Source organism: Lonchura striata, chromosome 2 (assembly GCF_050655825.1).
Source record: "Lonchura striata isolate lonStrDom1 chromosome 2, ASM5065582v1, whole genome shotgun sequence".
Lineage (NCBI taxonomy): Eukaryota > Metazoa > Chordata > Aves > Passeriformes > Estrildidae > Lonchura > Lonchura striata.
The window spans coordinates 133,273,919-133,286,013 of NC_140704.1; the positions used below are offsets into that span (position 1 = coordinate 133,273,919).

A 12,095-nucleotide genomic window follows, 5' to 3' on the forward strand; every position below is an offset into this window, starting at 1 on the left:
TCTCATGCACTCTCACATTTTTTATTTATTTTATAAAATATGCAGGGGCTAAAATCTTTAACAAACATTTTTATTCTTATGTGTAGGGGGCAAGAGCAATATTTGCAGCAGTATGATAAAGCAGCATATTACCTACATGACTCACATAGTCTTTTTTTAACTTGGAAACTGTAATGAAAGGCCATGGTGCTTCACAAACTTCTTTTACTCTATGGGATATCAAAAAAAGAAAAATTGAAATGTCACATTGATAGTACAAATTCAGTATAATGTAAGCAGGCACAACCCAGGGCAAATTGCAGATTACAATAAATTTCAGATCTCCTTTGCTGAGAGTCAGAGAGATTCCTACAACTTCATGGGGTATCTTCAAATGTAGTACAGGACTATTCCCCAGTCTGCTGTTCAATGACTTACTGAGTTGGAAAGAGACAAATATGCACAGGTCGATAAAATGTTGTCCTCTGTAAAGTCCGTATTTACTTCAGCTGTCAGATGAAGGAGACTGGTCCCATGTATAGATCCCTGAAGGGGCTCAGCATTTGGTGTTGTCATGAGTTAACACTTTAGTCAAAGCTGATAAGCTTATTAATGGCTGCTACTGAAGGTTACAGATGTTTTATGTTTTGTGATTAAATAGTATGATGCACAAAAGTCTACTTTTTTGTGATAGTACATCTGTGGGCTTTGGAAGCTTCCCAGTTCACTCATTCACAGCCCAAAGGGCAGTTTTGTCTCTTGATGAAACAGTCATTAAGCCAGTCTGTTGAGTTCAGCATCATCTTTTGCATCTTTGGGATTACTCTTTTCATTTTTCTCTTTGTATCTCATGTGGCAAAACGCACCCGCTACAATGACACCTGAAAAACAGAGAGTGTTTGTGTGTAAAGGGAAGAGTAAACTTTCTGAAAGGATGTTCCAGCAAGGGCCATGACACTGCCCCATAATCCACAGTGCTTTACCTCTTGAACTGGAGCAGCTTTGAGGAAGGACCACGCAGCATGGGACCAAGAGCATGGACCCAAGGCAGTGCTGGGCAGGATCAGATATCTTGCGCCTCAAAGGCCTTTCCTCAAAGGAAAATTTTTCCTCTAGGGTCTGACCAAATGGCAAAGTGTCTAATTTAGCCCCTCCTCCCTTCCTCCCTCTGAGCAGGAATTTGTCATGCTTGTGTTGAGATGCAGTCCCTCATTTATATTATATATATATATATATAAAATGCATAATTTAATCTTTTAAAATAATGATGAGCTCATTATACTCTATATAAAGTTTATTTTCTCTTTATCACTGTTAGAATGAATATGAAAGATGCAAACCTGCAAAGCTGAAATAGGTGAATAAAATGGTAACTATAAGCTACAGGTACAGATACCATAAGTAGGAAGCTTCATTATTTTCACTATAATCTGGATGCCTAAGACAAACTCAAGTCCCTTCCCTGACAGGCAAAGGGCAGTAAGTAGCAATGAAATGACAATATGCTACAAGTTCAGGAATTTATTCTGTCCTAGTTGGTTGTTGTGCCGTTGGATGTTTTTCTTACAACCAAAAACTTAGACATTTGCAGCCATCATCACACATAATCATGGGATCTCTCCTCTTTCACTCATTCTGCAACATGCTTGATAAATATTCACCCAACAAGTGAATTCATGTCAAAAATGCAGCAGCACCATCATAGCTCAGAGATCTGGCTTCAAATCAAGCAGGAAGAAGTGACTTACCAATGATGATCAGGACCCCAAGTAGAATCCCAATTGCCTGCCCAACAGTTGGCCAGGAGTGCTCACGGTCTATGTCGATAAAACATGAATTTTCACTGGAACATTTGCAGATGCTTACTGCAAAAGGAAATGTCATGAGGTTAATGAGAAGTTTAGTAGTCACATTTGGTTATTTATAAATGTAACTGCTGTCTTTAAGCTAATAGTTCTGTGCACAGAATACCTTTAAGATTCACTTTGTTTTCCAAAGGCGGTTTTCCATTGTCATTAAGTATTATTGGAACATCATACACCTTCTCTTCAAAGTTAGCATGCTTCAGGGACAGGTAAGCATGAGTAGCTGTAAGTAGGAAATGGGACATTCATGTCAGCACAAGAAAGAAAGTTAGTTCAACATTCATACCAGCTGCAAGAGTTCTTTTTTTTTTTTAAGGCTGCTTTGCACATGATAGTAATTCCTGTTTTCCTCAATGTCGTCCAGGATCTCATTGGTTTGCAGACATTAAGTAAAAAGGGAATATCTTCAGCATAATATGACTATAAAATTTCCTTCCTAATTTCTACACCAGGCCGAATCTGATCGGGTAGTGCTACACTGATAGCATCCCATCTAGACCAAGAATAGTCTCCTATACTCACAGAGACTATAATCAGCTTAAATTGTTCCTAAGGAAATGCAGGACAGACCATCCTTCTAGTGAACTTACCCTATCACATCTAAGACTCTTTAAGAACTGCAAAAGGTACTAATAGCCATTGGGATCAGATCAAAGGTCTGTTGATATAAGTATCTTGTCTCCAGAATAAAAGGAGATTATGATGAAAAAGCAAGCACGTATTTTATTTCCTCCTCCCTCTCACCCTGTAAACATTTTCAGCTCAGGGACTTCTTGAGCAAGATGTAATTTCTTGCTTTGAACTTGTAGAAAATTTCTGCATAGACAACACCCTGAGACATCAAGTTCCCAAGTCAGATACCTCCTCATTCTATCTGCACTGTAAATAACTCCATAAGCTTCACTTGAGGGTCCCAGATTTGTGCACTGGATGAGAGAGCAAAGGATGAACCTTTGGCAACTCTGACCATAGCATTCATAATTTTATATCTCTCTATTGCATTTTTACCCTACTGGCTTCCAGGAATAGAAGTAGTAGCTTACTTTGCTGCTTCTATACACTTCCTTATATCAGGCCATTCTATAACTCTGATTATCTTTGTTACCCTATCTAAACCTGTTTCCAGTTATACTGCATTTTTATGACAGAGATAGACTGGAGTTCAAAGCTTGAAGAAATGATATATACAGAGTCATAACGATGTCCTCAGGTTTCTTGTCTGGTTGTTTCCTAGTAATCCTCAATATTTGACCTGGTTTTCTGAATACTGCTGATCTCACATTTCCATGGAACTGCTTACAGTTCTCCTTCCTGATTCATAATGGCCAGCTCAGCACCCATGATTTCAAAAGTGAATTTAGGAGTCCAGGGTTCACTAGCACCTGTGAATTTTATTGTTCAACCAGATCAGTCTTGGAAGAATGTTCTGAAGTTCTTCACACTTGGTTCCTACTCAAATAACTTTGTATAATGAGTAAACTTTGCCTCCTCATTGCACATCCATATATATTGAGTTATGCAGATCCCAGCAAAAAACCTTTGGAAAACCGCACTTGAACTCCCTTTACTGCAAGAGCTGACTGTTTACTCCAAGTCCTGAATTTTAAATTATTATTTATTCTTTCATAACTTTAAATTTATGGCAACCTAGCTTTCTCTAGTGGGACAATTCACCAAACATGTTTTATTAATTCAGACAGGCTCTATCAGCCAAGCACTTATTCATGTGCTTACTGTCCCCTTCAAAAAGCTCCATTCTCTTTGTGAGGCAAGACTTCCTTTTGCACATGAAATGTCAGAAATGTACAGTTTGCAAACTGCTCTATTTCTTTTCCGGCAGTGATTTGTATTCATTAAACACATATATATTTCATACTTACATGCTTTTTCTCTCAAAAATATTCATGAAATTATAGCTTGCAACATACTAGGTTTTACCTCTTGCAAAAAATCCTTAATGACTTTGGCATTCTCAACAACCCATTTTTTTTTCTACATGGAACACTGGTTATGCAATAATAATACTGAAAAGGAATTCTGTAATTCTTCATATTCACCAGAGTATCAAGTGAGTCCCATACCATTGTAAGAACGGCTGAATTAGCTTACCATTGAATTTTGAGATTTCCCAATTATTTCTTGCATTCATCTCATCCGCAAGGGAAAATGTAAATTTTGAATAAAAAAACTGTTCATCAGCATCAGTAGCTTGAATGAGAGTTCTCTCTCCTCCACTGACTGGGTAGCAGAAGAAAGTAGGATAATCCGTAGCTATTTGTGGATAGTTGTCGTTCACATCACGTAAGTGTAGAATCAAGAACACTTTGGATTTCTGAGCTGCATTATCTGTTGATTTGAAGAGAATGCAAAGTTACATGCACCTCTTGGATTTGCGCTCTGGGCTGTTTCATTTGCAGCTATCACAGAGGTACACAATCAGATAGGCAGTAAAGGTGGTGTTCTGTCTAAAGATGGCAGAAATAAGGTCTCAGGACGTCCTGAGGGATTTCTGGTAGCTGCCACTTCTTTTTAACAAGCACTGTTTATCTACCACCAGCTCTTGCTAGCTACAGAGCACTAGCAAGGGAAAGGAGGCAGATCATATCTAGTAGTCTGTCATTTCCATCATGTCTGGCAAGCAGTCACATCCACAGTGACCAGTGCTCTTTGGAACACTCTTAAGCATGAAATGCCTTGAGTTTCTCATCCCTCTTCTATATGCAGGATTTTAATGGCTAGAACTAGAAGTCCTAATATATTTCAGACCTCACAGAGTATTAGTTTTAATTACAAAATAAAATGAAATTCTGTAGAAGGTTGCAAACTACTCTCTGGGTATGTTTTCAGGAAGCCTAACCATACCTAGGAGGAAGACTACAATCTTCATAGCTATAGAGAAAAAAGTGGCAGAAAATATTAATACTGAAAACAGTGAAAAATATTGAATCTTCTCTATATGTCATGTGATTCAAGCAAATATAAGACCATACCCAACTTCATGAAAGCTATCTTAATCCTTTTTATCAACAGCATCAAGATTTCTGCAAGAAATTTAAATTCTTAAGAAATATATACTTCTAAGGATACACCACAGGTTGTATATCTGAGATTACATGTTCCAGTAATTTTCATGGGTTTAGTAGGTATTAAACAGTAAGTTTAGTAGGTATCATTAGTAGGTATGATAATTCCTCATAAAAGAGTAAGGACAGGGGATTCCTCTGTGTGTATATTTAGTTGTTTCATCACTTACTTAGCTCTGATACAACGACCTCTACTGAGTATATTTCTTCAGTTTCTCGATCCAGAGGGGAAGCAGTGTATACCTGCCCGGTGACTGAATCAATTCTCAGCCATTTTCTCACATCACCTTCCAAGGAGTATCTTTGGAAATAAATAGGGGGGGAGAAAAAACCATATATACTGTTCCAAATTGGGAAAAAATTCTGACAAAGCAAATATTTCTTTGTTGACTTTATGTAAAAGCTTGATTACAATTGTACTCAATGAAAGGGCTCTTGGAAGAGTCACAGTACCATAATACTACAACCAGGAGACACAGACAGAGGAAGACCAAAGTCATCCTGAATAAGAGTGAGAGCAGAACTACAGAAATGCCATCTCTACTGCAGCCTGTGTGCTTGCAATTCCACTTCTAAATGGGGAGCCTGGGATGGCACTGAGCTTTTAGTCCAGAAGTGTGATTTGTCCAAACCCCATGTCTGTCTCACCCCATTACATCTCCCACATCTTGGTTTTGATGGGAGCACAAGCCAAGGGCTGGGGGGCACAGGTACCCTATTGTGGATCAAGAGGGGACCAGGATCCCAAGGTGAACTACGGTGATTATCTTTTGCCAGTCTGGAGCAGCCTGTAACTACCAATGGGCAGCCTTGGAACAGGGAATGCTTTAAGCATCACCACATAATTGCATTTATATAATTGTTTAAAAAATCCAGTTTAAACCCAGGTCCCTGGGTATTTACTTATACAAATTTAATCATGAATATATGACCCAGTTAAAGCACTTGCTTGAGTGGAAGTGACCAAATCTTCTCATTCCATGTTTTTGTTCTTTCAGTGCCCTTTACACTAGAAACAGTATGCTTGTACATCTTCTACTTTTTATACTTTTTGTTTTATGCCTTTTAACCTATTTTTAGCAGAAATGAGGTTTATGTATATCTAAATTCCTGTCATGTGACTCTGTCATCATCCCCCAGAGCTTCTGGACTATGTGGATCACTTTCAAACTAGTTTGACAGAAGGCCAAACATGATAAGTTCCCAAAAGTTAGGGACAAGTAGAAAGCCAGATGAGAAATCTCTGGGAATAAGAACCCACAGGAGGCCTAAGAGTCACATTGTGCAACTCCATTAACCACTTTTTTTTTTTTTGTTTTGTTTTGTTTTGTTTTGTTTTGCTGAATTTTAGTTAAATTTCAAGAACTGTTTATTTTCAGTTGATCTGTTCAGCACACCAGCTGGGAATTATACAGCAAAAGTCACAAATAACTCTATCTGACTCTACTGTGTAAGTTACATTTATACCATGCAACACAGCACAGGAGTTGTCTTGCACAGAGCTTTGCATCCACAATAGAAAGAGATGTGTCATCTCTGACAGCTAGGAAAGAAAATGTGTTATCTTTAAATTGTAGACTTGAGGCTGTGTATTTTGGTGGAGAAAAAGTTGAGGTTGTGATTAGGTGGTGGTTTCCTGTGTGACATGAAAAGCAGCTACTCTCCTACCAGTTCAGGGGTACACAGTATATGCTTCATTCTTTTGATAAAGGCATTATGGACATGGAACCTTGTTATTCTTAGTCCAGCTCCACCTTTTTCCTAGAGATATAAATTAGCCTGTTTCCCTTGTGGTTTCCTCTTTCAAGGCTGATGTTTAATGTTCACAGCACAGACAGAAATCTGGTCAGAAAAGTATTACCCAGCAGTCTGCTACAGGTGGGTCACTGGCCCCCACCCCACCACAGGTCCACCTTCTACTAGGAGGTAAGACTTCTGTAAAAACAGTATTTTTCCACATGCCAAGTATTGGGCATATTTTCCTTGCACTTCCCTTAAAAAAACTTTTGAAAGCCTAAATTCAATTAACTAATCACAGTCACTCTTTTTTACCGTACAGAATCCCCTTCAGGATCATAGGCCTCCACCATCATGACCAAGGTATTGACAGGAATGTCTTCAGACACCTCTGTTCTGTAAAGTGGCTTCCGGAAAGCAGGTGGCTCATCCACATTTGTCACAAAAACTCTTAACACAGTAAGAGAGCTTGAGTTGTACTGAACGCCTTCCACCAGCGGTTCAGGATTTGTGGCATTGATTACCAGGTTGTACACAGGCATTGTTTCAAAATCAAGAGCCTGGATGAATTAGAAAAAAAAAGGTTATTGAATCAATGGCCCTGCTGCTGTGGGGAGCTCCAATGAGAAACTAAAAAATCCCCTTCTTCTCAAGGAGGAGATTGCATCCCCAACACAGGCAAAATAAAAGAGATCTGTCAGGAAAAAATTACACTGGGAATGTTCCATTTAAATGAAACCATATGCCTGTTTAGAGGCCTCCTCAGCAACTGCATTTTCTAATAATGTTGCCACCTGCCCAACTAAGTTTAATAATAATATCCTGTTTACAGAAATAGTATTTATAGCTCTGTATGAGAAGGCCTCAAATGACCTCCGGGTGCCAAAAGTCATGCGAGGGTTGTTACACCACAGAGTTTCTCACAAGTGCCTCCTTGGGAAAAAATGAGGCTGAGGCTGATGCTGAGGACAGTTCACCAAACGCTGCCTCTGCCTGCACTTGGCCTGGTGGCAGCACACAAGCTGGAGACACACACTGTGGCACCCCTTGGAAAATGAGTGATAGTTTCCTGGACCCATAGTCCAAGGCTCATTTCAAAGGGAGAGCAATTTTGCTATTGAAATTCATGGACGCAGCAAATAGTGTTCCTTATATTCCTGTCTCCAGCATTCAGCATATGGGCTGTATCACCTACTGCAGCACATGCTGTCCTTGGCTTGGTCACAGTTAGTGCTCCCCTCATCAGGAACAAACTGCATCTCCATGCTGATATTGAGACATGCTGGCTACATTTGCACCTTGCTTTGCAAAGGCCATTAATGGCCAGAGCAGCTGCAGGGAGGAGAATCTGCCGTGTCATAGCCCATCACTACCACCACACCCCATGGAAGCATTAGGTGGCTTTCTCTTGCCCAGAAATGCTGCTGCAAAATCACGCAAATAGTGTCATTTTTTTGTCATAATGGTGCATAAAGACCTACTTCATTGGCCAGAGCCTGCTCTTCTGGAGAAGCAGCCAGATGCAGAGCCAATGGAGGGAGCTGCTGCTGGTGGTGAGGGCACAGCAAAGGCAGGAGGATAGGTGTGTGTGAGCACTGCACAGGCACAGAGTCTGAGTCCAGAAGTGGAGCCTCCCGCAGTCTGCACCATGCTTAGGGCATCCCCACCCCCCCACCAGTCAACAACTTCCCCGCAAATCATTACCAGGGCAGTAACTGTGTATGACAAATAAGTAACACTAAAGGAGAATAAAATCTATCTATTCACCTTGTTTATCCTGATGAACCCTCGATTTGTTTCAGAGTCTGTCTCTATGATGAACGTGTTGTTTGGATCACCTTCCTTCACTTGGTAAATGATGAGGGAGCTCCCTGTGGCAGGCTCATCTCCATCAGTTGCTTCAATTTCTAATATCACACTTCCTATTGAGATATCTTCTGCCACAGCCACACTGCCATACTGGAGAGAGAGACGTGTCATTGAAACATGACATACCATTTGTGGATAAGAATTTCAGCACACCCACAAACTTGTGACCCACATGCGTGGATATATTTCAAGCCACAGCAGCCACACAAAAGAGGGAAGCTTTTAAGCTTTTTAGACACATATTTCTCGTAGGTGATGGGATCTATGTCAGTGCCACTGGTGCAGCACCAGCCCCAAATCTTTAGCTCCTCTGCGAAAACCAGCCCATGAGCATGCAGAAGGAATAATACAGCTTCTCTGTATCCTGTGAGTGCCCTGGCCACTCATTGTTAAATATTTAATTGCTTCATGCACCATAGGTTGTTGCTACATTGGCATCTGACTCTTTAATGTGTGGCCTTGCCCCAGAAGCCTCACCTTGAGACCAGGTCCTGGGCCAAGACCTTGGGGAGAGACAGTGTAAAACCTGCTCTGCAGGCACCTTTTCTGCATGATACTGCACTGCAATTGCCATCAACAGAGAGCTGGGCAATGCAGTCTACAAGGCCCAAAAACCAGCACAGCTTCCCTGAAAGGACAACTGTGCCCAACAGGCCAGACAGCTCTCCTGAGCTCACCACCTACATGGCATGCAGGAGTGCTAGGAGCTGGGACACCTCTGTGTACGTACTTCAGCCACTCCAGCGTGTGCCAGGAGGCTTGGGCCATCAGGCAGAAATCATGAAATGTCTGCAGGTCTCTGTCAGATGCCAGCATCTCCAGAGAAAAGGCAAGAGCCTGACACCCATCCTGGAATCAGGTTTGGGCAGGGATCACTGGACCACTGTTTCTGGCCACATAGGGCTTTTGATTCCCATTCACCTTCTGGCTGTTTTGGGTACACTAGTGCTGTGTTTGGAAAGGAACATGGGAGGTGCCAGCTTTTTTCAATTTAGCTGTTTGATTAATTTTAAAGCCTTTTCTTTCCCCTTTCCCTTCAGAACTCACATTTCTGGAATAAACTGCTTTAATAGAAAAATGTATTTCTGTATAGAGTTTTCCACTGAGCAAATCACCTTAATTTCATAATTAGCTGTTAGTCTGTCCCATTGCTTACTGTCTAGATAGAGTTTATATGCAGACTTGCAACAATATTTTACTTTATTTTTACTAATAGTTACTCTGTTACTTGTTCTGTAAATGGCTAGTTTCTTGCTGACATCCAATAGACATTGAAGGTATGCTCAAACACTTGTCAAAAGTTATTGGAACATCCAAAATGGTGTTAAAAATACTCACATCTGAATTTTTAAAGATGGGAATTTGATCATTGATGTCAATGACATGTACTTCCACATCACAGATTGTTTTGAATTCTGCATGGAAAGAGACAAACAACGTCACACCAGCCTTTCTGCCAAAAAAAACCTCTCCTCCAGAAGGGTTCACTGTGAGCAAAAGTGAGCATTGCCAAATTGCCCAATCTAAGCAGTAAGTTGAGAGAAGCACTTATCTCAGATATCTCTTAGTCAATGACAACCTCACTCTCTATTTTACCATTGCTCTTCCCAATTTCTCCAGTACTGTCCCATCCTCTTTAATTTTCCTCACTTTTAAAAACATATCTATTTACCAGGATGATGATAGCTATGAATTGTGTTAGCCATCTCAGTATCACTTTTCCATGTCAAATAGCAAGCCCTGGTTTAAAAATGCTCTCTTGTCCTCTTGGTCGTCAGGCAGGCCTCCCAGTTTTGCTACAAGCCAACTTCAGATTAATGTAAATTTAATCACTACCTGAGCAGGGGCACCCAAAGCAATGGCAGGTTGTGATTTAAAAGCATAATATATCCATATATAGATGGATTTTAGTGTTTTACGAACATGCCTCGTGAGCTGAAAGCTAAGGAAAATTCTAAACAACATTGTTTGGATGGAATTCAAATAAGTATCCAAGACAAATCACCAGCTTCCTCTCTCTGGAAGGTTTTCCATCATCTGCCAAAATGATGCTATTTCATTTATAGACATCTTTACATGCTAGTTCCTTCATGCACATGTTTTCCCTGACTCTAGGGATTCAAGCACAAAGCTTTAAGCTTTGGTATGAAGTTTGATTTCCTTTCCATTTAGTAAATCACAAAGGACTCATGACAATTTACATAAGGAACAAAATAATTTTTGAAGTTTAATTCCAGCTTAATATTCTCTTAATGTTTTAAAATATTATCTGTACTGTCTGAGCAGCTGTGTTTAATTTCTTGATATTTTTTTCAGTTAAGTGCCTTTGAAAGACCTGGGGGAAAACCGCAATCATGATCTCTTCATTTTTTCCCCCTGTGGAAGGAAATCTCTTTTTGAAGTACTTGTTAACAAGCTTCCCAATTTAGCCACACTCTGTCCTAGAGCTGGTTCCCTTCCATGCTTGCATTATGAATCATGATTAATCTCCCTGCATGTCAAGAACAGTGCAAGTACCATGCCAGAGCAAGACAGCTCTCAGTGCTACTGCCTTTTCAGCGAATCCTCCTTGTCTCCCCACATCCCTTAGACACTGAACACAAGTCATGCCAGTGTGGACAGAGTTATTCCAGCGTATAACAGCAGGTATTTCTTACTTGAATCTGTCACCAGGACCTTCAAGAAATACTTGGCTGACACGCGCTTGTTTAAGGAATGGCCAGTTAATTGCAAAGTCCCAGTGTCTTGCTGAATATAGAAAAGATTCTTTAAGGGAAATTCAGGTTCCTGACTTTGGATCTGGAAATGCAGACGAGAATTAAGGGTATCCTTCTTATCCATGTCGGTAGCAATCACAGTGCCAATATTACTTCCTGTAGCAGAGCAGAGATGGGAGTCAGACAGAATGCAGTAGTCCCATTTCTCCACAGAAATACACAGTGACAACAGTGATACCAGTGCAAAGAGTAGAGGGTCAATAAACATAAAGCTGTATGGAAAACACTTCAATGGACATGCAATCTTTTCACTTCAGGGAGTTTTTGCTTTAACATTTCAACATACTGGTTTGGGGTCAGGGCAGTCCAAAAGACTGTAACAGCAGACTCTTCAGTCCTGAAACCAAATAACTGATGTCAAAACTTTGGACAGATTTTGGTAATGGTCCATTGAAGTCAAAAGCATTATGCTGAAGTTGCAGCCGGATGAGGGAAAATGGGCTTATACCACTTTAAGAACAGAATTTCTTGTATTGATAATAGAAGAGGTGTTTTTCTTTACATAGTCTAAGCAGTTATCCAAATCTGTGGTTGTGGGAAAACGCAGTTTTATGTTTTAAATAAAACAGCACTTTTAAAGTAGATGTTTTGAGCCTGTCTTTCCCAGGTTCTTGAAATCCTTTCCACAAGAATTATTGAAGGAAAAACAGGAGGGCTCTTTGCATAGGAAAATATTTCCCTGAGACAGCCACGTTTTAATCTTTTGGGATCAGAATTTCTAGTTTCATTCACATATAGCTGGATGTTACAGTGAGCTCATGGGCACTCTATTTCTCCTTCCCCAG

The 12,095-nt window shown here is 40.3% G+C and overlaps 1 protein-coding gene and 1 long non-coding RNA gene across 4 annotated transcripts in view; one reads left to right on the forward strand and one right to left on the reverse strand.

Moving 5' to 3' along the window:
* The window catches only part of CDH17 (cadherin 17), a 25,938-nt gene continuing 13,843 nt past the window's right edge, over positions 1–12,095 (reverse strand). For all 3 annotated transcript variants that reach the window (XM_021543210.4, XM_085572347.1, XM_085572346.1), the window contains 9 exons: positions 11,191–11,406; positions 9,872–9,948; positions 8,432–8,623; positions 6,980–7,224; positions 5,098–5,228; positions 3,954–4,190; positions 1,951–2,067; positions 1,728–1,844; positions 1–860 (listed from right to left, as the gene is read on the reverse strand). In XM_021543210.4, coding sequence (XP_021398885.3) covers positions 754–860; positions 1,728–1,844; positions 1,951–2,067; positions 3,954–4,190; positions 5,098–5,228; positions 6,980–7,224; positions 8,432–8,623; positions 9,872–9,948; positions 11,191–11,406 — 1,439 coding nt within the window. In that variant the 3' untranslated portion in view covers positions 1–753. The remainder of the gene's footprint in view (positions 861–1,727; positions 1,845–1,950; positions 2,068–3,953; positions 4,191–5,097; positions 5,229–6,979; positions 7,225–8,431; positions 8,624–9,871; positions 9,949–11,190; positions 11,407–12,095) is intronic.
* The window catches only part of LOC144246220 (uncharacterized), a 44,927-nt gene continuing 39,870 nt past the window's right edge, over positions 7,039–12,095 (forward strand). The window contains exon 1 of the long non-coding RNA XR_013339889.2: positions 7,039–7,123. This is a non-coding gene — a long non-coding RNA (uncharacterized LOC144246220). The remainder of the gene's footprint in view (positions 7,124–12,095) is intronic.